This window comes from Rhinoraja longicauda, chromosome 17 (assembly GCF_053455715.1).
Source record: "Rhinoraja longicauda isolate Sanriku21f chromosome 17, sRhiLon1.1, whole genome shotgun sequence".
NCBI lineage: Eukaryota > Metazoa > Chordata > Chondrichthyes > Rajiformes > Arhynchobatidae > Rhinoraja > Rhinoraja longicauda.
The window spans coordinates 23846910-23873480 of record NC_135969.1 but is presented as its reverse complement, the minus strand read 5'-3'; the positions used below and the strand labels follow the sequence as shown (position 1 = coordinate 23873480).

Below are 26571 nucleotides of genomic sequence, written 5' to 3'. Positions count from 1 at the left end.
TGGACTGAAGGGCCCATTTCCATGCTCGATGACTCCGATTCTGAATTGTGGTCAAGCAAACTTCATTTGGTATTCAGTTTTGGAGTAAGTTTTATAATCCAACATACCTAATGCAGTTCAATCAATAACGAGAATGGTCTTATGAATTCAAGCAGAGTTCAATCTGTATTCCCTACTTATAACACCCTATATGCTCCACCAATAAAATTGTTGGCCATGTTATCCCTTCTAACCAAATTCCTGTTCCTGTTCATCTCTACTAGGAGTTTATGACAATCTCTACTAGGAGTTCAAAGCCGTAAGATTTATTATCTAATTTAAGCAGAACTGGCTCACAGAGATGGCAAAACTGTTTTATTGTCTCCTAGATACTGTGGAGAAGAGGATAAAACTTATCAATAATTACTTCACCTACAGCCTGTACCTCAATGTCTGCAGAAGCCTGTTTGAGAAGCACAAGCTTATGTATGCTTTCCTGGTGTGCGTGAGAATCATGATGAATGATGACAGGATTGATATGGTCAGTAACACATCCATAAATCTCCATTGGCCTAGTGAGTTGTTACATTAAATCTCAGTACTCTCTGTCGAGATGATGGACAATTGGTCCCCTGCGTGCTTGCATCATTGTAAGCTTCCTAGTAGAACTTTCATCTCTTATATCAAGCATGCATACTTACAATAGAGAAGAAAACCATTCTATACAAGAGTTAATAAGTATCATCCGAATATTGCAGGATTGCAGGACTGGCCTCTATGTTGCTGATGTACAGTATTTTCATAATACACTAACTCAAATAGAGATTCTGGTGTGTCACAACACATCGCAACAGATCGCAAGGATTGGAAGGACTACTCTGGGGAATGTATTAACTATTGTGGCATCAACGATAACGCAGGGTTCAGCAGTGATCACACTGACAGTAGGGAGAACTCTTGTGATATATTTTATTTACGATGATAAAGTCTAGGACCTCATGAGGGAGCTGTCCCTCGTCGTAAGAGCGCATGTGCTGTGACGCTTGTGATCTCGGGCTTATCCCAGCAGATGTCCTGGTCTCAAAGGAGGATGCGTCTAAGGAGTAGACTGGCGAGGTTCAGGTGGGCTGATCCCATATCAGCTAATTGGACCCAGCTGTTACAATGATGCTGGGGATTGGCCTCTCCTGGCCTGTCAGTGATGGGAATCAAAGCGGCATCCAAGCGAGGCGGCATTGTCACACTATCAAGATGCTCGGTATGGTTGTATCCTATCTGCAAGTCAGGAGAATCCATGTACTCACAATTGCACTTTTCCAAGAGGGAAGAGGATATACTCCATTCTCTTAGACTGCATTCAACTACTGCACCAGAGCGCTACTGTGGACATGGTCCCGAGCCTGCTCAATGGCTGTACAGTTTGTGCCTCCTCTTCAGTGAAGCACAAACTGGCCTCTTCAGAGAAGCAGAATATCCCAATAAAGGGATGGAATCAAATCAGCATTAAGAGCTGATGCACATCACAATCTTCCTAATCTGTAAATTTATAATATGCACAGGTATTACATGATCTGATAGCTTCCAAACATTGCACATGTGCGAATAATGTGAGGAAAATGTCCATATATGTCATTCAGCAAATCGCATGTAAATTGGTCCCTATAACAGCAAAAGAGCAAACACTAGTTTCTAGTTACTTCTTCAAATGTAAACTACTTCAAAAAATATTTACATAATATGTTACTATGTGTTTGTCTTCTTTGTGAACAATACTATTATAACCATTCCTAATGTGATTGTAATTGAATAGGATGAATGGCGTTACCTACTCACTGGAGCATCTACCCAAATGTTGAGCCCCAACCCAGCCTCTGAGTGGCTCTCAGACAGAGCATGGAAAGACATCCAGAGCCTTACTACCCTGCAGAGCTTTTCCAACTTTTTAGAAGATTTTGTCCAAAATTTGAAAGGTTTTCAAATAATCTTTGACAGTCCGGATCCTCACAGGTGAACTTTAAGAATTATTTTATTGACATGTTTATTCATACATCATTTCCCCACACAAATGTCCCAAGCTGCCGGTGCACTGAGCTTGGCAGAGAATGCACGCTCATTGGGAATGTGGGCATAGGACTACTCCATAGACCAGTGGTCATTGTGGGCAGTCCACTGGAGTCATCTGCTGGATATACCTTTTAAATCCCTCTTCTTTTCTTCACTCCACTTCACCCCCGCCTCTCCCCCCATGCCATTGATATTGATGTAGAGTAATCCCCATGGAAACAGACCCTTCAGCCCGACTCATCCATGCCAAACAGGATGTCCTGTCTACGCTAATCCTATTTGGTTGCATTTGGCCATATCCCTCTAAACCTTTCCTGCCTATGTACCTGTCCAAGTGTCTTTTAAATGTTGTCATTGTACCAATCTCAACTGCCTCCTCTGGCAGCTCATTTCATATACCCATCTCCCACTTGAGTGAAAAGGTTGCCTCTCAGGTTCCTATTACAGGGGAATTTATTATGGGGAACAAGGAAATGGCAGACGAGTTGAACCAGTACTTTGGATCTGTCTTCACTAAGGAAGATACAAACAATCTCCCAGATGTTCTAGTGGACAGAGGTCCTAGCGTGACAGAAGAACTGAAGGAAATTCACATTAGGCAGGAAATTGTGTTGGGTAGACTGATGGGACTGAAGGCTGATAAATCCCCAGGGCCTGGTGGTCTGCATCCCAGGGTACTTAAGGAGGTGGCTCTAAACATAGTGGATGCATTGGTGATCATTTTCCAATGTTCAATCGATTCAGGATCCGTTCCTGTGGATTGGAGGGTAACTAATGTTATCCCACTTTTTAAGAAAGGAGGGAGAGAAAAAACGGGAAATTATAGACCAGTTAGTCTGACATCAGTGGTGAGGGAGATGCTGGAGTCAATTATAAAAGACGAAATTGCAGAGCATTTGGATAGCAGTAACAGGATCGTTCCGAGTCAGCATGAATTTACGAAGGGGAAATCATGCTTGACTAATCTTCTGGATTTTTTTGAGGATGTAACTAGGAAGATTGACTGGGGAGAGCCGGTGGATGTAGTGTACCTTGACTTTCAGAAAGCCTTCGACAAGGTCCCACATAGGAGATTATTGGGCAAAATTAGAGCACATGGTATTGGGGGTAGGGTACTGACATGGATAGAAAATTGGTTGGCAGACAGAAAGCAAAGAGTGGGGATAAATGTGTCCCTTTCAGAATGGCAGGCAATGACTAGTGGGGTACCACAAGACTTGGTGCTGGGACCGCAGCTATTTACAATATACATTAATGACTTGGATGAAGGGATTAAAAGTACCATTAGCAAATTTGCAGATGATACAAAGCTGGGTGGCAGTGTGAACTGTGAGGATGATGCTATGAGGTTGCAGGGTGACTTAGACAGGTTGTGTGAGTGGGCAGATGCATGGCAGATGCAGTTTAATGTGGATAAGTATGAGGTTATCCACTTTGGTGGTAAGCATAGGACGGGAGATTATTATCTGAATGGTGTCAAGTTAGGAAAAGGGGACGTACAACGAGATTTGGGTGTCCTAGTGCATCAGTCACTGAAAGGAAGCATGCAGGTACAGCAGGCAGTGAAGAAAGCCAATGGAATGTTGGCCTTCATAACAAGAGGAGTTGAGTATAGGAGCAAAGAGGTCCTTCTGCAGTTGTACAGGGCCCTAGTGAGACCGCACCTGGAGTACTGTGTGCAGGTTTGGTCTCCAAATTTGAGGAAGGATATTCTTGCTATTGAGGGCGTGCAGCGAAGGTTTACTAGGTTAATTCCTGGAATGGCGGGACTGTCATATGTTGAAAGACTGGAGCGATTAGGCTTGTATACACTGGAATTTAGAAGGATGAGAGGGGATCTTATCGAAACATATAAGATTATTAAGGGGTTGGACACGTTAGAGGCAGGAAACATGTTCCCAATGTTGGGGGAGTCCAGAACCAGGGGCCACAGTTTAAGAATAAGGGGTAGGCCATTTAAAACGGAGGTGAGGAAAACCTTTTCAGTCAGAGTTGTAAATCTGTGGATTCTCTGCCTCAGAAGGCAGTGGAGGCCAATTCTCTGAATGCATTCAAGAGAGAGCTAGATAGAGCTCTTAAGGATAGCGGAGTCAGGGGGTATGGGGAGAAGGCAGGAACGAGGTACTGATTGAGAATGATCAGCCATGATCACATTGAATGGTGGTGCTGGCTCGAAGGGCCGAATGGCCTACTCCTGCACGTATTGTCTATTGTTTATTACATCTTTCCCCTCTCTCCTTAACCCTTCTTGATTCCCCTATCCTGGGCAAAATACTGTGCATTCACCCTGTTGATTCCACTCATGATTATATACAGCTCTATAAAATCACCCCTCAGCTAAGCTCCAAGGAATAAAGTCTTAGCTTGCCCAATCTCTCCCGAAAGCTCAGGCTCTTGAGTCGTGGAAACATCCTCAAAAATCTTCCTGCGCTCCAATGATTTAAAAGAGAAGTACTTCAAAATCTAATAATCCTTGGTACTTCATAAAACATTTCAAATATAGTTGTTGAATGGTATCAATAGGTCATGGGCACAGATTTCAAATTCTTACTTTCAACCAAGAAATTCCAAAAGAACAAGACAGCACAGGAAGAAACATTTCAGACCAAGATGTCAGTCCAAGACATGATACCAATCTAAACTAAGCCCATCTGGCTACCCAAGTTCCATATTCCTCTTTCTCAGCCTGTTCATATGTCTGTCAAAATGCTTCTTAAACATTGTTGCACTATCATCTATGTCCTTTTTGGTTAGTACCTATCCAAAGCCCGCATTTAGTACCTTGGCTACTTCCTCTGGTTCCAGGTATAAATTCCCACCTTTGTCCTTGAGTGGACCTACCCCTTCTTTAGCTACCATCTAATTTTATAATATTGTATTTACTAATTTTTCATTTACAATTAAGTTGACGATCTGTCTTATCCTGGCAAATGTAATTGGCTGTCTATCAAGTTGAAATGCATATTATTTTTTGTGTTCCCAAAAAAATGTTGATCTCAGAGGTTTACCAGAAGCTTCAAAGGTTAAGGAACCATGAATTTACAGGTACCATTATAACCAAAATTAAATGTAGTTACCCTTTATTTTTATAGACATCCTTTCCCAGGCACTTTGGATGCTCGACTAAATTCATTTCAGAAATTACTTGTAATGCGTTGTCTTCGAGTGGACAAAGTCACCAATGCCATGCAGGACTTCGTGTCACTGCACCTTGGGCAAAAATTCATTGAGCCACAGGTCAGACTTTCTGTATTTTTTTCTGAGTTCGATTGCTGCAATTATTTATTTTTTTTGTGTACTATTCTCATTGTTTGTATTTTTTTTTAAACAATGCGAAAAAGTCCAATATCGATTTAAACAGTTTTTATAGCACAGAGAAAGACCATTTAGTGCAATGGATCTGTGCTGTTGTTTCTGCTCCACACTAGTTTTCTCCCACCTTACTTCTTTCAGCCATCTCAATGTATCCTTTATTTTTCTACTTCTTTCTTCTATGTGTTTATCTATGCCAAGAAATTGGATTGATCTCATTTTTGTGCCATCAAACATTTATGTTAGCACTAAAGCCCAATTAGGCTTTGATCTTTGAGAAATTATGGCAGTTTTTTTACTCAGATGTTAATTTAAATACTTTCTATATATTTTTTAATAGTGTGTGGGTGACATACAAACAAATATCCAGGTGAACAATCACCTCTAATTGAAATATTGTGGGAGTAGAAAGTATTTATTTCAATTCACACTGATCTATGTTCTTCTTATGGTTTTGGCAATCCACATCTCCAGATGCAAATATGGAGGGGTAAAGCCAGCTATGTCTGAAATTTCCTTTGAAAAACATGTACGGGGGTAAAATGTACACCACAAGAAAAATTGAGCTACAATAATTTGGGTCAAACTCCAGAGAGTCAAACATATACCAAAACTCTGTTCCAACTTCATTATAATAGCTTCGGAATCCAGGCTGCACCAACCACACTCTTCACTGCCTCATTGTTTATCTACAAGGTCTAATTGCATGCATAGTTAGCACCATTTGTTATTAGTTAATATTAATTGAGATTATGCATTTAAAGGGCAGATTCTCTTTAGCTGCAATCAGTAGTGGAAATCATTTTACAAGCAAAGGAAGCTGAGAGAAAGCCTTGCTCAGCATGGATGGTGAGAGGCATTGTTTTCAAGTTCGGTTCTGGATTCTTCATTAGAAGAAGTGGTGAGAATAGGGCTCATTACTTGATGGACCCAGTAAGCCCCACAGAGTGATAATCAAGTAGCAGTGGGTCACAGTCATATTCAAAGTGCTAGAAACAGCCCAAATGAGATGTATGAAATGCAGTAGTAAATTTAATAATGTTACATGTAAGGTCATGGTCAGTGAAGACACCATCAAATCTTGCCTCTCAATAACTGCATCATTAGCCACACATGCTACGTACTATACAGCTCCATCAATCAGAACTCCTGCCTTTCCTCAAGATGACCCAATGCATCCCTACACATTCACCACTATTTCAAGTCTCACATCCATGTGTCCAACAACTATTCCACATGGTTACTTATTCAATTATAGCATGCGCAGAAACACTGCCTACTGCAGTGCGTAAATTAGAGGCTTGATTACCAAGTATTGAGTCACAGGCACGAGACCCTGCTGCTAAGGTAGGAGGAAGGGGTAGCCCATATTCCAAATACTCTAGGGCAGGGATCTCCAAACTATGGCCCGCTGGCCACATCCGGCCCGCCACGAGATTTTATCCGGCGCGCGACAAGCTCTTAGGTGGCGGGGACTGGAGGCAGAAGCTGCCGGCGAAGATTCGCCCGAGAGCGGATCGCCACCGACCCAGAGCCGGGACAAGGCGAGGGATCGCAGCGCCCCCTTGCAAACTTCCCTCCTCACCGCCGCCGCTCATCCAGGGGAGAGAGGGGGGGTGGGGGGAGAGAGAGGGAGGGTGGGGGGAGAGAGAGAGGGAGGGTGGGGGGAGAGAGAGGGAGGGTGGGGGGAGAGAGAGGGAGGGTGGGGGGAGAGAGAGGGGGGTGGGGGGAGAGAGGGGGGGTGGGGGGAGGGGGGAGAGAGGGGGGGGTGGGGGGAGGGGGGAGAGAGGGGGGGGTGGGGGGAGAGAGGGGGGGTGGGGAGAGAGGGGGGTGGGGGGAGAGAGGGGGGTGGGGGGAGAGAGGGGGGGTGGGGGGGGAAGAGGGGGGGGTGGGGGGAGAGAGGGGGGGGTGGGGGGAGAGAGAGGGGGGGTGGGGGGGGGTGGGGGGAGAGAGAGGGGGGGTTGGGGAGAGAGAGTCAGGGTAGAGGGAGTCGGGGTAGAGGGTGAGAGCGGGAGCAGGGGGAGGGTGTCAGAGGGTCCGGTGAAGGAGCGCCGCCACTTGCGGGGTCTGCACTCTCTCTCCCTCTCTCTCTCTCCCTCTCTCTCTCTCCCCTCTCCCAGAGCCAGCAAGATCTGCGCTGCTCCTCCACTCTCTTCCCCGGCCCCGTCTCCCTCTAATGCAGCAAAATAAGAACAAACACAAGTGAAACTTCCCTCCTCGGGGTTTCTGAACAACAACTACATGTGTGTTTGTTCTTATTTCGCTGCGTTAGAGGCAGACGGGGCCAGGGAACAGAGTGGAGCAGCGGCGCAGATCTCGCTGGCGCTGGGAGAGGGGGAGAGAGAGAGGGAGGGAGCAGCCCCCGCAAGTGGCGGCTCTCCTTCACCGGACCCTCTGACACCCTCGCGCTCCCGCTCTCACCCGCTGCTCCCTCTACCCCGACTCTCTCTCCCCCTACCCTCTCTACCCCTCTCCTCTCTACCCCTCTCCTCTCTACCCCTCTCCTCTCTACCCCTCTCCTCTCTACCCCTCTCCTCTCTACCCCTCTCCTCTCTACCCCTCTCCTCTCTACCCCTCTCCTCTCTACCCCTCTCCTCTCTACCCCTCTCCTCTCTACCCCTCTCCTCTCTACCCCTCTCCTCTCTACCCCTCTCCTCTCTACCCCTCTCCTCTCTACCCCTCTCCTCTCTACCCCTCTCTCTCTCTCTCTCTCTCTCTCCTCTCTCTCTCCCCCAGTGGTGGTCACTGTGTTTTTTCTGTTTTATAAATAAATGTATACCTATGGTATATATATATTCCAATATTTCAAGCTTTAAAAAAAATTTGAATATTATTTATTTGTTGCCATATAAACCTAATGTAAACTAACCTAATCTAACATAACCTAGTTTAACCTTTCCTAATCGAATCTAACGTAACCTAGTCTAAACTCTTTTGAGTTCATTAAATTTATAAAACTCACACTTCTTTATTTTTTCCTACGGCCCGCAAAAATGTGCTAAATATATAATGTGGCCCTCATGCTGATAAGTTTGGAGGCCCCTGCTCTAGGGCATAGTTGCACACAAATTCTGCCTTTGAAAGCTCAGGTCAAAACTTTAATGGGGAGACCTCCAAATGCTGATGGGGAGGTGCATGCTTGGTGCATTGACAGGACTGAATGGCTCAGTCAAAGAACATGGGGAAATCAGATTCTGAACTTCAAGTTCATTCTTTCCAGCATGAAAGAGGCAGTCAGTTCCATTTTAACACGTTTGTCTTGTGACTGATGTGTCAGCTTCAAATTCAGTACAGATAGAAGCTAACAAATATCCAAGTAATATATTGGAAGCACAGACCTCTGGTATGCAACCTTGGAGCCCTTATGCTTAACGTTTTAATATCATTAATTAAGCATCATAAATGCAAATCTATCATTCATTTACGTGTTTATACAGATTTTGCTGCAGTCATATCAGTGTTACAATATTTCTTGAAATGTTTTAAAAATTGATATTAATTGTTTCAGACCTCAGACCTGCACTCAGTTTTTAAAGACTCAGCTCCCAGCATTCCACTGATATTTGTGCTGTCCCCGGGCACAGATCCTGCAGCTGACCTGTACAAGTTTGCCGAAGAGATGAAATTTTCCAAAAAAATGAGTTCTATCTCATTAGGACAGGGGCAGGTAAGGAATAAAACTCCCATACAATTTCTCACAATGCATCCTCGGTTTCTTTAATATGTTTCTCATTGTGCCAACATTGGATATACACCAAAGAATAATAATATGTTGATCGAGACTGGAAACAAAGTACACTGGAAATACTTAACACGTAAATTTGTGGACTTAACCGTTCAGGTCAATGAACTTCCACAAAGATTGGAATATGTCAGAAATAATAACTACATACTGCCAAGCAGAGCCAGGTGTTAATGACTCCAGTGTCTAAAAATATTTTAAGCATGACTTAAGTTGCTCATTACATTGTTCACTATGGCATGATGTGTTGCTCATGGAGGCTGGCAGTATGCAGTGTCGTCTTCTTGGCAGTCCCTTGAGATGGAAGAGACTTACTTCCACTGAGGAATGGAAGGTCCCTGTGCATGTATTTCTCTAGACATAGAATAATTGCTGTGCACCATCATCATAGGTGATTTTTTTTTATTTGCAGGGGCCAAGGGCAGAAGCCATGATGCATAATTCTATGGAACGTGGAAAGTGGGTGTTTTTTCAAAACTGTCATCTGGCTCCTAGCTGGATGCCTTCTCTGGAGAGACTTGTTGAAACAGTAGATCCTGACAAAGTAATTTTTTTATTTTATTTTTATCTAGAGTAAGGTAAATAGTTAATGCCATTGGTTAACCCTTTAATAATATCTGGTTGCAACATGGCAACGGATTGTGAGGTAAGTGTAGAATGGAATGCTAAGTGGAAAAAGATGGAACCTGATGCCCCCTTAGTAAATTGCACTGAAATATTACAAACACCAGATTAAGGTTCCAGTATTGGTGCACAATACAATTCTGCTTCTGGAATGTGCCAAGTGGAAACTTTGCACATCACTTCCTCAGAAGCTAAAATGAGTTTGGTTTACTTTTTAAGGGGGTCAGCAGCATTATTACATACATTAAATTTCCCCGGTAAACCATTAAGTCCGCAGATTTTGATAAATACTTTTTCTTAAGTTAAACAGATAAATCTTTTCATCCTTGTTTTATGACTTGCTGCAAACCAACATGGGCCACACCATGATCGTCTTTGTGATAAGAAGAAATATGTACCTCTAAATTTCTCTGCAGTTTTGCAACAAAGGACTAAAATTATTTTTTCTTAAGTACCGGTAGGTGGTCAGTATTTGAGGAAGGCTTGCAACTGCATGGAATGTTTTACTTATTTCTAGTGATTTGTATGAAACATTTTGAATAATGATTATAGACAGCAAATTAATCTTCTCAGTCAACAACAGATATATCAACTGGCAGATATTAGTCCCAATGAAATGACCATTGGTTCATCTCAGTTTATAGAAACAGATATCAATATCCAGTTTTCAAGCTGAGGACTGTGGCTAATTTCTTTCTTTGAAGGGCATTAATGAAATAGATGGGTTTTTACAATAATCCAATAATTTCAAAATCACTTTTACTGAGATTACTGAAATTTTCAAGAAATTAGGCTATTGCAGAAAGATTGGGATAATTATGACTAAGTTTCCAGGTGTTCTAAGTGAGCTGCTTAGAATATATGACATATCCCTGGAATCTCATTTTCTTCCAGTTGTTTTGCTTCAGTTGAAAGAAAAGAAAAAAACATTGGATCAATCTCATACAATCTCAGAATGTTCCAAACTGTTTCATATTCAACGAAGTGTTTGAAATGTCGTTACTGTTATAATAACTATACTTGTCTGAGATTGGAATATAATTCATATTCTACCAGCAAGGCACTAATTTAAGATGCCTTTGGGAAATTATTCTTTTAATTGCTTCAAATATAATAGATTTTTTTAATGTCTAGGTTCATCGTGATTTCAGGGTTTGGTTGACTAGTTTGCCAAGCAGCACATTTCCAGTTTCGATTCTTCAGAATGGCTCCAAGATGACTATTGAACCGCCACGAGGAATAAAAGCTAATCTGATGAAAACCTACACAAACTTTAGTGATGACTTCCTAAACTCATGTACCAAGGTAATTTTATATCCTTAAATTTTGATTTGAAGTATGTGATTTGAAAATGTAGGGTATTTACTGCGGTGGGCTTCCTACATTTCTCAGCAGTCAGGCACATCTAACTATAAAAATGTAGGGCATGGAAGGAGAATATTCAATCCATTGTGACTTGCCAGCTCTCTGCTAGCGCAATCCAAAATATGTTATACCTTTGCATTTCCAATTCATAACTCTTACTCTTCCTTTACGATACGATATGGTACGATAAAACTTTATTTATCTAAGGTGGGAAATTGATCTGCCAACAGTCAGAAAACACAAGGTACATGAAACATGAAATTAATGTGACGAGTGGAAAGATTTGGGATGTGCAAAGATTGGGGAATCAGTCTACCCCACGACAGAAGGGGGAGGAGTTGTACCGTTTGATAGCCACAAGGAAAAAGGATCTCCTGTGGCATTCTGTACTGCATCTTGGTGGAACCAGTCTGTTGCTGAAGGAACTCCTCAGGTTGACCAGTGTGTCATGGGGGGGTGAGCTGTATTGTCGAAGATGCTCCTCAGTTTGAGGAGCATCCTCCTCTCCAAGACCACCTCCCATGAATCCACCTCCACCCGCAGGACAGAGCCAGACTTCCTGATGAGGTTGTTAATCCTGTTGACGTCTGTAACCTTTGCCCTGCTGCCCCAGCACTCGGCAGCGAAGAAGATGGCACTGGCTACCACCAATTGGTAGAACATCTGCAGCATCTTACTGCAGACATTGAAGAAGCGGAGCATTCTCAAAAAGTACAGCCGGCTCTGTCCCTTCTTGTACAGTTTCTTTACTTTAATACTCAATAAGCTTAAGCCTCCCATGCTTTCACAACTCAATGCAAAAATAAATTTCTCCTGACCTTGGTTACTGTTTAGAATTATGTCCACTTGCAAATTTAAAGGATATAAAGTTTTCTCATCACCTTCTCACACCCTCTATTATTTTAAAACCTTCTGCTAAGTATTTTTGTCTATGAGAGAAGAAATAGTCTGAGACTGAAATACAGCATGCCAGTAAATCGATGCCTCTTGCGACCTATTGCAATATAACTGGAAGATGCATACAGCTAATTACCTGCTCACAACTAATCTGGACAGTGATAGGATCTTTCAGCTTTTGTGTAACTTAGAATCAGTAGGTCTGCTTCACCAATTAATAAGATTACGGCGGATCTGAATGTAAACTTAATTTGCATTCTCACCTACCTGCGGTGACCTTTCCCCTCATCGCTGATCAAGATACCACCTACCTCTACCATATAAACTATCAAGGACTCCACTTAAACTTCCATGTGAGAAAGAGACCTCTACAGACTTGTAGGATCTACTGAATCTCACAACAGAAAGCAAAGAACAAACGACACATAGCTGAGCCAGACACCATGTGTCACGTTTATTCCAGAAGTCCCTTTTACCTACATTCTCACCAATCATAACCCGTGTGCATATAAGGCCAATTAGTGCTCCTGACCTTGGAGTTGTTATTGAGCTCTGGTGGCTGGACCTTCTCGTGAGGCTGCTGGCCAGCGGTGACAAGCTGTAATGCAAAACCAACGTGGGCGTGAAGGCACCACAGCCTCCCCTTCAGCCACCGAGTCATACAAGGTGACAACTGCCTGGCTTTGTCCTGCCCCTTACCGGTCTGGCGGGTTGATTTTACGGCCTGATCTTGTTTGGTTGCATTGTGGGAGGTCTTTGACAGGAAGTGTTGGGGTCTTGTGACTTCGCTGGTTCGGTGAGTGAGGTAGTCGGTTGGTTCTCGACACATGCTGGCTTTAACTGGTCGACGGATATGGTATCAGTTTTTCCATTCCGATAGATCACAAAACTTTTGGGTATGCATTGGATGACTTGGTAAGGGCCATTGTATGCTTGCTGAAGAGGTCGACAGACTACATCATGTCGGACCAAAACATGTGTGCGGTGTTGGAGGTCAGTAGGCACGTAGACCATTGCAGGTGTTCGCCATGTCAGTGTTGGCCTGAGTAGCTGCATAGTTTGCCATAATCGATCGACATACCTGCTTGGATCATAAGATCTCCAGTCTTGATAGGGCGTCGGCAACCGGATTTGCTTTTCTTTGAATGTGCCTGATGTCACTGGAGAATTGCAGAATGAAGTCCAAGTGGCGGATTCCCCACGGTGAATAGCTCCCCACATTTGTACTAGTGTATGTGAGCGGTTGGTGATCCGTATAAATAGTGAAGGGACTGCCTTCCATCAGATGGCCGAAATGCTTGACTGCGAGGTACAGCCAAAGGTTGTCGCCCGAACGTACTGTACCTCATCTGAATGGGTGATAATTTTGCCGAAAAGAAAGCCAGAGGCTCCCACCTGCCATTGGCTCGCTGCTCCACGATGGCTCCCATGGCGTTGACGGAGGCATCAGTGGTGAGTGAAAATATGGCATTGGCCTCTGATGGACCAGAATTGCTGCGTCGTCGAGAGCCCTCAGCAGCGTTGAAGGCTTGCACTGCATCCTCGATAAAACACAATGTTTTCTTTGAAGATGATTTGTCCGAACCTTTTAGTAAGTTGCTCAAGGGTAATAGGGAACCTGTGGCGTTCGGTAGAAAGCGGCGGTAAAAATTTTCATTCTCAAAAATCGCCGTAATTGGTTTAACAAATTTGGCACTGGGTAGTTTCGGATTTCCTGCACCTTTGATACACCAGGCAGGATGCTGTACTCCGTCACGCGATGTCCGAGGAAAGTGAGTTCGCGAGCGCCAAACACGCATTTGTTCGTTTTAATGTCAATACCACATTCATCGAGATGCCGGAACAGTAATCTGAGGTGTTGCTTGTGTTTGTCTTCGCTGAAGCTCACTACCAACGCGTCGTCGATGTATGCGCAGACAAAATCGAGGCCGGAGAGTACATGGTCCATGAAACCCTGGAACGATTGCGCTGCGTTCCGTAAACCAAACGGCACCCGTAGAAATGTCATCATCCCAAACGGACTGACCACGGCTGCCTTGGGAATATCGGCAGGCTCGACCGGAATTTGATAATACGTGCGCACGAGATCGATGCTTGCGAACACACGCCTAGCCTGTAGGTTTGCAGAGAAACCTCCAAATGTGGGATGCTGTATCGATCTGGAATAGTGGCATTGTTTAGTGAACGGTAGTCGCCGCAGGGTCGCCAATCTCTGGGAGCCTTCTTCGGGACCATGTGAAGTGGTGATGCCCAGCAGCTCTAAGACCTGCAGATGATCCCGAACCCCAACATATGGTCAAATTCAGCCTTTGCAACTTTGAGGCAATTTACGGGTAACCTGCGCGCTCTTGCTGAAACTGGAGGGCCACGGGTCTGAATATGATGCGTGACAGTGTTTGATATCGTTGTGTCGGTAAGACGGAGTTATTAGTCGTGGAAATTATTTAAATAACTCCTGATATGGGCCAGTGCTGGGTTGGAGACTGGTAAGGTGGGAGATATAGTCATTGTTGGATGGCAGTTGCAGTTTATCTGTGCGTGGGTGCAGTAATCACTTAAGCGGTGATTTTAAAAATCCACCAGCAAAGAAAAGTGAAAAAAAATCCACTCTGATAATGGGTTTTGATACGTCGGCGACTGTGAAAATCCAGCGAAATGTTTTCTGCAGTCTGAAGTCGAGCGTGGCAGATTTCTGACCAAGTTCTGTGTGCTAGAATTGTTCGCGGCGGTAAGAACATTGCCGGGATTAGGGTGAAAATGCTTTTGGTTAACTTGGAGGAATGACCGATAACTCGGCACTGGAGGCAATGAGATATTGCATACCCGAAAGGTGGTCGCTGAGTAAAAGGCGGTGGGTAGTTTGCCCACGGGCAGCAGTCGCCTCTACTGCTGGGCCTCGTTGTTTCCCAGGTTTTGAAGGAGCACGAAAGTTGACATGACCGCTGCACCATATTTCCGGTGTTTCCAGCAAATACATTGGGCGTCGCCTCGGCCCCATCCCCGACCCCCAAGGTTTGCGTTAAAGCTGAAACGAGGATGGTTCTGCTGGGCTGCGAAAGCTTCGACTTGCGCAGTGAGCGCTAAAATTTGCTGTTCCCGCTGTGCATTTTCCAGCTTTACTGTTGTTGCTCTAACCACAGTCACCTGCAGCACAGTGGTTGCCTCCATGACCATGTCGGCCTGTTTTGCGAGCTCGTCTGTGCTGGCTGATTGAAACATACTTATCAGGTGCCCCTGCACTGAGTAGGCATGCAGCGGAGAAACATCTGTTTCCAGACATCGCCATCAATCTTTTCGTCTACCGCCAGCCTGCGCCATCTCCGCAGCATTTGTGATGGCCTCCTATCGCCCAGATTATCATCTCCCAGCAGCTCCAAAATGCGGGCTTGCTTCGAGGGCTGCGTTTGCTCCAAGATAGCAGATTTAAGCACATAGTATGGCATAATGTCTTCAGGATTAAGGAGCATGTCCTCTACTTTCCATGCAATCTATTCTGGAAGACGAGCTGCTAGGAACTGGAATTTTACCCATTGGCTCGTGAGATTGAAGGAGTAAAAAGAGTTGGGACGTTGAGTTTTACTTCTTCGACTGACACTTTTATCGTCATACATTTTGTGAGTAAGTGGAAGGTTGTGTGTAGCAACGGGGTCACCAGTTGTAGGATCTACTGAATCCCATGACAGAGAGCAAAGAACAAACGACACTTAGCTGAGCCAGCCACCTTGTGTCACGTTTATTCCAGTAGCCCCTTTTACCTACATTCTCACCAATCATAATAATAATAATAATAATAAGCATTTATTTTATATAGCGCCTTTCCAGAAGCTCAAAGCGCTTTACATAAACAATCACAACATAAAAACAAACAGACAAACTATCTTAACGGAGAAGCGGCGAATAAACAACGCCAGCGTCCTCTCACGTCAGGGTCCGGCAGTAGACAGCAAAAAGCACAGGACACACAGATACAATTTTTACACAAACAGCCATCACAGTGATTGCTCTAGGCACACCCTCACTGTGATGGAAGGCAAAGTCTTATCTCCTCCTGATTTCTTCTCCCGTGGTGTTATCTGCATAACCCGTGTGCAGATAAGGTAAATTAGTGCATCTGACCTTGGAGTTGTTATTGAGCTCTTGTGGCTGGACCTTCTTGTGAGACTGCTGGCGAGTCGCCAGCAGTTACATGCTGTATGCAAAACCAACATGGGCGTGAAGGCACCAAAGACTTGCATATCTCCAAGAGAAAAATAACTGACCTCTTCCATGCCTTTAATAGGTGACCCATCATATTTAAAGATTTCCACTAGTGCAATACCTCCTCTGATTCCATGGAATCACTGCCACAATGGATACGTCTAGCTTGTCCACCTTTCTCATAAGACAACCCATCCATTCCAGGCATGAATCTAGGAAACAGTGAACAATGCATTACATTTCTTCTTTAAATAAGGAGATCTGAGAAGGTCTCAGGATTCTCTTTTATAACTGAAGCATAATCTTGCTGCCTTTGTATTCAGTTCCCCCAAAAAATAAACAATAAAATTCTGTTAGCGTTACCAAATTACTTTCTATATCTGCATTTAAGCCCTTTTGTCAATCATGCACTAGGAGCTCTCTCTGCAAGTCTGAGCTCTGCATCCGAAAACATTTAGATATATTTTTTATATTTTTCCTGATAAAATGGACAATCTCACACTTTCCCACAGTAGATTCCACTTGTTAGATTTTTGCCTTTTTACATATACATTAAAATTATATACAGCCTCCTTATGTCCTCTTCCAATCTACTTTCTTATCCTCTATCTTTATGTCATCAGCAAACTTATAATCATACCTTCAGTGCTGTTTTCCATGTTATTTACATACATTTTAAAAAGCTGTTTGGCTCTAATCTGTGTGACACATGTCGTTACACCTTGCTGACCAGTAAAAGAGTCATTAATTTGAAATAACTTTTTGATCTTATTAAATGGTTTAAGTGGCTTAATGGTTGAAATTTAAGACCATCCCATCCACTGGTTCCATCTATTCAGAGCATCTTTTACTTCTTCAAATCATCAAATTATTAAATTTGTTTTGTCATTACATTTGAGCTTAAACTTTTTCCCTTCAATTTTAGCTTTCAGAATTTAAGTCCCTCCTGTTTTCCTTGTGCCTGTTCCATGGAAGCATCATTGAACGTAGGAAGTTTGGACCCCTTGGATTCAATATTCCGTATGAATTTACGGATGGGGACCTACGAATCTGTATCAGCCAACTGAAGATGTTCCTGGATGAGTATACAGAATTACCCTACAAGGTATGTGATGAAATTTTCTAATTCCCACTGCAGAGGATATTTCTCATCATTAATGTTACAGGGACTCAAAATTGAAGAATACTTAACAGTATATTCTTTTCAGATTCAGAACTGATCAAAATATTGCTGAGGTATTTTGAGTATTTGAGATCTTTACTAATCTGGAGTTGTCCTCCTTATATGCTCTCCAAAGCATTTAGTTTCAAGTTTCTCCAGCACCAACAGGTATTTGTCATTCTCCAGAGGCCTTGACTTCAGAAAATGGATTGGCAAAAGAGGAAGATTTAATTTATTTATGTTTTTTCGGCACTTCTACCCTGAGACTCCAAACAAGTCGCAAATTACTCTCTGACTTACTTACATTTCCACACTGGGTAAAAGGATCTGACTGTCTACAATATCTATGCCGTCATAATTTTATATACTTCTATCAGGTCTCTCCTCACCTTGGATGTTCCAGAGATAACAATCCAAGTACGGCCAACTCCTTCTTATAGCTAATACCTTCTAATCCAGGCAGCATTCTGGTAAGCCTCTTCTGCACTCTCCCCAAAGCCTCCACATCCTTCCTGTAATGTGGCGACCAGAACTGCACAGCATACTTCAAATACGATCAAACCAAAGTCCTATAAAGATGCAACATGACTTCCTGACTCTTGTACTCAGTGCCCCAACTGATTAAGGCAAACATATCATAAACCTTCTTTACCATTCTATCTACTTGTTTTGCCACTTTCAGGGAATACAGACCCCAAGATCCCCCTGTACATCAATGCTTTTAAGGGTCTTGCCATTAAGTGTATACATTCCCCTTGCATTTGACCTCCCATAGTTCAATACTGCACGCTTGTTTGGATTAAACTCCATTTGCCATTTCTCTGCCCATTTCTGTAGCTAATCTATATCCCGCTTTATACTTTGACAGCCTTTCTCACTGTCCACAACTGCACCAATTTTGGTGTCATCTGAAAACCTTACAAACTAATTCATATATATTACATCCGTCATTTACATACTTAAACAACAGAGGTCCCAGCAAAGATGGCATCCAAGCCAAGCGATTCTCTGTGTGCTGGTCCCAGAAGCGGATCTACAATCATTGAGTATTAGCGCTTCACTCTTTGAAATCTCTACTCCAACAGCAGCATATCTTACTCTAACTATGCTCTTCTTAAACTCCTCTAAACATTATTCCCTTTATCCTGTATCTGTATACTGTGGACGACTTGATTGTAATGATGTATAGTCTGCGCTAACTGGATAGCACGCAACAAAACCCTTTTCACTGTACCTCGTACATCTATCTGTACATGTGACAATAAATTAAACAAAAAACTAAAGATGTTTTCAGTGGTCACAGACCGCCAGCGAGAATAACACCCTTCCACCACAACCCCGTGTCTTCTATGAGTAAGCCAGTTCTGAATCTAAATTCAAAGTTACTGTGGATCCCATGCATCGTAATCTTCTGCATCAGCCTATCATGAGGAAATTTATCATATGACTTACTAAAATCAATGTAGACAACATCCACAGCCAAGGTGCTGCATTGTCATGTTCACCTGTAACAATGGGAATGAATTATCTTCATTGTTCTGATTTCCTGATATTGACATACAAACCCTCATGAGTTTACAACATAACTTATCACCATATAGTAAGAAGGAATGTGCAGCCTGCCAGCAAGCTGAAAATCAGATATTAAACTAATGAGGCCACAGAACTTGGTTTTTATCAAAATATTCCACTTAAAATATCTGTTTTGATTTCGCAGGTGCTGAAGTATACAGCCGGGGAGATTAATTACGGGGGTCGTGTGACAGATGACTGGGACAGACGATGTATAATGAACATTTTGGAGGATTTTTATAGTAAAGATATTCTAGAAGACGGTCATCTGTACTCAGAATCTGGGATCTATAAGCAGATTAGTACTGAAACTGATCTTGAAGCAAGTGCTGTTTTTTTTTAATCAATTACTTTTATTCATTTTATTAATCATAGAGCTGTACAGCATAAAAACAGATTCTTCAGCTGTACTGTCCATCTCAACCTTTTTTACCCATCTTAACTAATCCCATTTGCCTACATTAGGCCCATATCCTTCTCTGCTTTGCATGACCCTACCAATGAGTTCCAGCAATGAGTTCCAGTTATCAACAGCTCTCTTTGTAAAATACCTTCCCAAATTCCCATGAACACACTGTCCTCTCACCTTAAAACTATGCCCTCTTGTTTTCAATACTCTTACCATGGGAAAAAGATTCTGACTATCCCATCTATGTCTTTTATCATTTTAAGAGAAATTTAGACAGGTATTTAAAAAGGCAAGGCAGAGAAGGATGTGGACCTAATGTAGGCACTGTAGGGGTTACTTGAAGTTAGAGAAATCAATATTCATACCGCTGGGTTGTTATCTGCACAAGCAAAATATGAGGTACTGTACCTCCAATTTGCATTTGCCCTAATTTTCTACCTCATTTTAAGGTGATTCCGACTTGCTTAAAATGTGTCTTACATAGGGTTTATGAAATGTGACCCTTACATAAGTCAGGGAATGTCTGAATAAACCTAAGCTTATTATGAAAATCAAATTTCTAGATTTTCTTTATACCTCAAATTTCTTTATACCTCAATTTAACATCAATTACCCATTGACAAAGCAAACTAACGATGAATTTACTTATGTTTTAAATTATAAAACTATAGTCTCTGGTTCAAAGAGCTGGTGCTGTGTGTAAAAGTGTGTATTTACACAGACTTACACTACATATACAATAAATGTAAATGTGCAATACCTTAACCTCCTTCTGACTTAATTCCACAGGGCTACCTGGACTACATTAAACGCCTACCAATTAATGACACCCCAGAAATATTTGGGCTTCATGACAACGCAAATATCACATTTGCCCAGAATGAAACTTTTGTCTTATTAAATTGCCTCCTCCTACTTCAGCCTAAAACATCAGCTGCTGGGGGAAAAGGAGTTGAAGAGGTTTGTTTCAATGAAATGCTTGTTATTCAACCTTATATGTTGGATAGAACTCTTTACTTATTAATGCAGGTCTGATTTCTAAAATCTGACACTCTTGGTACCAACATCAAGGTGGATTTTGGAAAAAAAAAAGTTTTATAGCTTGCAAATATTTTGCCTGTTACCCTTCTAAGATAAGATTGCATGTGTCAAATTTATAATTCATGAATGACCTTGACAGTGCTGGATTAAAATGGCCCTTATGTTGTCACTGTTTCCTTGTCCATAGTTCATGGCAGTTGTAGATTCATCAATATGTCTCTGTCTCTACACCAGCCTTTCCCTTTTCACGTTTTGCCATGTTATTCTATTCTGTGTCCTCCATGGGACCTCAACAATATCATTAGCCCCCCCCCCCCAGTAATACTTCTAACTTGTCCAAATGCAAAGTAGATTGTTGCAGTGTCATTATGCAAACAGGATCGATGATTTACTGTATATCCTACATCCAAAGTCTGATGTTACATCTCGAAGCACATTCAGGCACCACCTACAACATGATAGTAATATTCAGACAAGCAAGCACATTCTCATGGGGTCTGTGCAATGAGTTTTGGTGCATGGTGTGCAATAATGGTTATGAGTTGAAGGAAGACACAAAATGCTGGAGTAACTCAAGTAGCATCTCTGGAGAGAAGGAATGGATGATGTTTCGGGTTGAGACCCTTCTTCAGAATGATTATTAGTTGATCATTTTGAGGAATCCAGACAGTGTTTTGGTTGAATGTTCTTCTCCTCACTCCAGATCCTGTCCTCTCTCCCCCTCTAGCACTCTGTTAAGTCAAGGTCCCGTTTCCCTTCTTGGGGAGATATAATAGATCCGAAGGGAATATTTCAAACAGTAGGGATTCATTTCCTGGTACCCTAGCCTGAATAATATCAATTGAAGGAGAGAATCTAGTCACTTGTTCTGTGTAAATTTCTGTAACAATGTTACACTCTTGTTACAACAATTGTCACACTCTAATAATGACTACGCAACATAAAGTACTTCATTGGTTTTAGGGCATTAGGTTCCATGAAAGATGCCAACTGCAGATGCTGGCTGTCTCAAAAAAAGACAACATGCTGGAGTAACTCAGCTTTTCTGGTGCATGATAGATAGGTGACATTTCGGGTCGGGACTCTTCATCAGGTGAAAGTTGCCGTTTAGATTTTTCCCTCCAGTATCATTAGATTAGTTTAAGTTGACATCATGTTTGACATGGCCATTGTGGACAATAGTTCCGGTTCCTGTGCTGTACTATTATATTCTACTGTTCTTCATGGCCTCTCTTCCCCATTCTGATCCACTGATCTCTGCCCTTTTCCCTTCATTTCCTCCACCACTCTGAATCCTTGTAATTCTCCCTTCACTATGTCCTCTTTCAGTTCTTCTCCCGCTCACTCTGCTCACATATTTATTTCTCTGGCCTCAATTTCTCTTCCTTGCTCTCCTTTTGCAGTCATCCTTTCAAAGTTCTTTCTGTCTGCAGAGATAACATGCTTTGGCCCTAAAGCTTCAGCTAGGCCACTGTACTAGTTCAACATTGGTGCACCTCCATGTCCATAGGAAAGGTGAGCCTTTCTGCTTTGGTGACACAGGGAATACTTCAAAATTCCAAAGGGTCCTAGTACCTCTCATAAATTGCCTGAGTTAGTGAAATCTAGAAGGCTGTTGATTGTCATTCTGCTCAGTTACCATCTGCAAGGGGTTGCTAGCCAATATTAGTTTGAAGTTTTGTCTTAGATTTGTGTACCCAATTAGACAATTCTCAACACAGTCAGCTTTTTCAATTATTCTTATTTTTGTCTTTAAACTGCTCTCAGCCGTATTCAGCAGGTTAATTGCTGGAGATTCTGGGACTGTCATGGAGAGCTGCCAGTCCTACTGAAAACTTACACAAGTAATAAGCTAGAATTTGCTCAGCTGGTGGTCAGCTGAAACTAGAGCTGCTCAGAGGTTGAGAAAATCGTGAAGTATTGAAATCGGACAGCAGTGTGATTTAAAATTGCAACTGATGTTTATTTCATTTTTTAGATAGTAGAGGAAATGTGTGGAAATATCCTGGAAAATATTCCTGATCTGATCGACATTAAGGCAGTGCTGGAGGAGTTTCCAGTGCGGTACGAGGAATCCATGAACACAGTCTTGGTTCAAGAAGTGATTAGGTACAAGTTCACCCTGCCATCTCCTGGTTAGAAACATAACAGCACCATCAAACATGCCTCAAGTTATCATTTTCCTAATGCTTCACAGCCTGGATTTGGGAATATTGGCCTGGAATTCACCAAATTACAGTGGTGTACTTATATGATCAGGAAAATTACAAATTCCAGAAGACACTTTAAAATGAGGCCTTGGTCCATATCTTGGTCCTGTTCAAGAGCCCATGGATGCATAAGTCAGAATTAAAGTGGCAGGCAACCAGAACTCAGAATCACTCCTGCATCTGAACATATGTGCTCTACAAAGTTATGACCCAATCTGTATTTGGTTTCTGCAATATAGAGGACACCAAATCGTGAACTCTGAATGCACCACATTAAATTGGAAGAAGTGCAAGTGAATCACTGTTTTACCTGGAAGATTATTAGGAAGGGAAGAGGTGAAAAGACATGTGTTCATTTCATTTAGAACAACCTTCTTTCAACTGGTCTTATGGATTTGTAGCTGTCTTAAGTATCCAGCAATAGAATAAATTACTTACTTATATTTAATTTGGTTGTTTTATAGGTATAATCGACTATTGGAGACCATTGTGCAAAGTCTTAATGGCCTGGTGAACGCACTAAAGGGTCTGGTTGTTATGTCCTCGCAACTGGAATTGATGGCAGACAGTTTGTTTCACAATATTGTCCCAGAGCTCTGGAATGCCAAGGTAACAGTTACAACATTTCATTATAGGAATGAATAAATTAAGATAACTAGATAGCAAATGAGAAAAATAGGCACATTTTTTTTGTAAGTGGTGGGAGCTGAATGTGAAGAGTTGGGTTGGCCTGGAGCAGGGTGTTTGGATGTGTAAATAACTTTAGAAATTAGCAGGACATGCACAAAGGTTCATCACCCTAACAGCTGACACGAGGAGCAGACCCTTTCAATCATTTTTGCTAAGACTATTGCAGAGTAAAGGGCCTATCCCACAGGCGATCTTTTTGGCGACTGTCAAAGTCGTAGCAGATCGCCGAACTTTTCTTTTACCCGACGACAATGACCACGACAATGCCAAGTCAGGTCGAGATTACAGCGTCTTCTGAAACATCACGAAAATTCCCACGCTGTCAATGCTTCTCCGGCATCCTGGTTTTCGCTGAATACACTGTAACAAGGAATAAACAGGATTTACTTCCAGTTTACTAATAGCTGTATTAAAAAATAATAATTTTTAAAGTGGTTAAGTGGATTTTTGTGAAAAGTGTGTGGGCATTCTTTGAAAATGTGAGGGAGATGTATATCTGGTTTCTGGTTGCATATCTGGGTTTGGAGCTCACTTTAAATGTAATGGCTGAGGCCAAAAACATCGCGAAAATTCCCACGCTTACCTGACCGTCAAACTGACGCCTCCAATCTACCTGTCAAATGTCCTGACGGTAAATAAATTGGTTAAACACAAGCATTTTATGGTATTTTGAAATGACTTTACTTATTTTAATATTATGTACTTCTAAATGTATCTTAAGAGAACCTATCAAACCTGGGGACAGCATGCGACAGCGCCCGCAATAAGCTACGATGCCTGGCGACAAGCCAGCTGTCGCCGAGAGATTTCAAACCGTTTGATTTCTCGGCGACGCGCCGAGATCCACTACGATCTTTGGAAGACTCCTCACGATCATGCCTGCGACACCCCGGCGAACTGTCGGCGACAACCCAGTCGCCTTAAAATCGCCTAAGTGGGACAGGCCCTTAAGTGAGGGAGATCTCAATTGCTTTAGTCAAGCCCCTATAGAATTAATTTTAATGTGGAGTCAATATTTATCAATATGGGTGCTCAATGAATAAGGCCTGATCTACAAAGTCTTTAGACTTTACACTTCAGACTTTAGAGATACAGCATTAAAACAGGCCCTTCGACTCATTGAATTCACACCAACCAGTGAACACACCGTACACTAACACTATCCTACACACTAGGATTGACTTTTTTTTACCAAAGCCCATTAACTTACAAACCTACAAAGGGCCATGCAGAGTCAATTGTAGGACCACTTTTATTCACTAAAATTAATTCTAACAGTTGTAAAAACAACTTGCATTTATAGCATGACTCCATCTGAATTTGTAAAACTTCCTTCAATGGAATTTGAAAATCAGTGTTAAGTATACTGGAAAAAATGTCTTATTTTCATATAAATTGTCTCCATGGAATTCCACACCCATCTCCAATTACAGATCTCCATCTCCAGGTGTCAGATGGTCCAAGTGAATTTGCGGGCAGGGTGGAAGTTAGTCTTTGTTAGTCTGAAAAAGACTTTCTGACTACTGGTGTTTCCTCCTCCCTTTCTTGTCTTCCTCTTTCTCCTTTGCTTCCTCTTCCTCCCCATTTCACCACCGCTGCTCCACAGCTGCTGCTAAGAGAATAATTACCAGCTTGTGCAACATTTGGCAGACCACAATAAATGTGGACCTGATTTACTGCTCACTGCAAGGCACCTCCTCGGTAGCCCAGGTAACAGTAGAAGTTTGAGACAGTGATGGTCTGGTCAACATGAGCTGCATTTAGTAATATAGCCTTAGTTATGCATTTATTGTGCTCTTGTGTTGCACTTTGAATTTGAATCAAAAATCACCTAGTGAAAAAAACGCATTTGCCTTCCACTGGTTCCCCATGGTTTGAGGTGGTGGCTGAAATATGCAAGGTACAGTAGGCTAGCTCAAAATATAAAACATTTTACGGCCACTGGGATGCCAAACAGGGATGTTAAATAAAAACAAGACAAATTGCAAATTCAGGGATTAGAAGCTTGTGTAGTTTTGATTGTAGTTATGAACACAATCAATGGATCTACGCACCTTCTGAAATTCCACAATATTGACAATACCAGTGTGTTTGTAGTTCCTGCATCTCCCTCCTATGGAAAAGTAGGTAAACTTTGCCTTCCTGCTCCAATTTATACCACAGTGTGATATACTGAGGGTGGCCTGGCTCCAGCCTGGAAAGATCTGAAAACAGAACTATTGATCAGAAATCTTAATAACAATCAATAATACAGTCCTAGCCTGCCTTACATGTCTATTAATCTCTGTTAATATCTCAATGATGTATATTTTTCCTCATTGCTCCTTCTTGAGATGCATGTAGAATTGTTCTTGAGCACTTTTTGCAAAATAAAGCTGCTTCTTGATAGCTCCTCCCCACTCCTCACTTGTCTGACCTGCTCCACAATCTCCCTCTCCCAAAGATCACTTCTAATCTTCTTATGCCCCAGAACAGTTGCAAAGTGCCACTCCTACTCCTGATAGGGAAGATATTAAAATGTTAAAGACTCTATCCTAATATGGAAGTTATTCAAATGTTGACCCAATGAACCCATGTGTTTATATTTTCCAGGCATATCCTTCACTGAAACCTTTGGCTTCCTGGGTCAATGATCTTCTTGAGAGAATCGACTTCCTGCAGAAATGGATCACCAATGGGATTCCAGCTGCTTTCTGGATCAGCGGATTTTTCTTCCCACAAGCATTTCTAACAGGCACCCTTCAGAATTTTGCAAGACGATCCATTATCTCTATTGACATAATAACATTTGACTTTACGGTATGAGACAAGGAGGGAAATTGAAGAGAACAGTTGGTTAAACATTGTTTTTCACAGCTTAGCCCTGTGAAATTCAACTTCCACTTCAATGAAAGGTTCTGCATGTATGTGTTAGGGGTGTTCTTGAAAAAATAGAATTGAGGAAGCCTAACTCCACATTCAGATATGCTTTAATTGATCTATGCAAAGTAGACTTTGACCTGAAGTTTTACTTTGACCTGAATTCTGAGTGCCATGATGTCGTTTCTGCCTCTATGCCTATTTCTTTGGCAAAGAGTCCTTGCCCTAATGACGACCCCTTTTCCTGTCTCCAACATTCCCCCATCTCATGGACTCCCCCTTTGGCCTTTTACCCTCTGGACGTTTTATTTCCAGTTGCGACATTACTGTCCTGACCTCTCCACTCACCTATTGTAATCTCAGCCCCTGTGAACGTACAGCCCTTCTTTCACTCAATAACATTTCTAATATTATCAAACCTGCTGACAAGGAAGGTGCTGTTGTGATC

At 42.3% G+C, this 26571-nt stretch overlaps 1 protein-coding gene across 1 annotated transcript in view; it reads left to right on the top strand.

The window, feature by feature from the left end:
* Window positions 1–26571, top strand: part of dnah1 (dynein, axonemal, heavy chain 1) — a 233924-nt gene that overhangs the window by 197388 nt on the left and 9965 nt on the right. Inside the window, exons 66-77 of the mRNA XM_078414367.1 lie at window positions 369–520; window positions 1790–1986; window positions 5136–5280; window positions 8864–9022; window positions 9510–9641; window positions 10856–11026; window positions 17106–17285; window positions 19060–19236; window positions 20113–20283; window positions 22343–22473; window positions 23039–23183; window positions 25857–26063. Coding sequence (XP_078270493.1) covers window positions 369–520; window positions 1790–1986; window positions 5136–5280; window positions 8864–9022; window positions 9510–9641; window positions 10856–11026; window positions 17106–17285; window positions 19060–19236; window positions 20113–20283; window positions 22343–22473; window positions 23039–23183; window positions 25857–26063 — 1967 coding nt within the window. The remainder of the gene's footprint in view (window positions 1–368; window positions 521–1789; window positions 1987–5135; window positions 5281–8863; window positions 9023–9509; window positions 9642–10855; window positions 11027–17105; window positions 17286–19059; window positions 19237–20112; window positions 20284–22342; window positions 22474–23038; window positions 23184–25856; window positions 26064–26571) is intronic.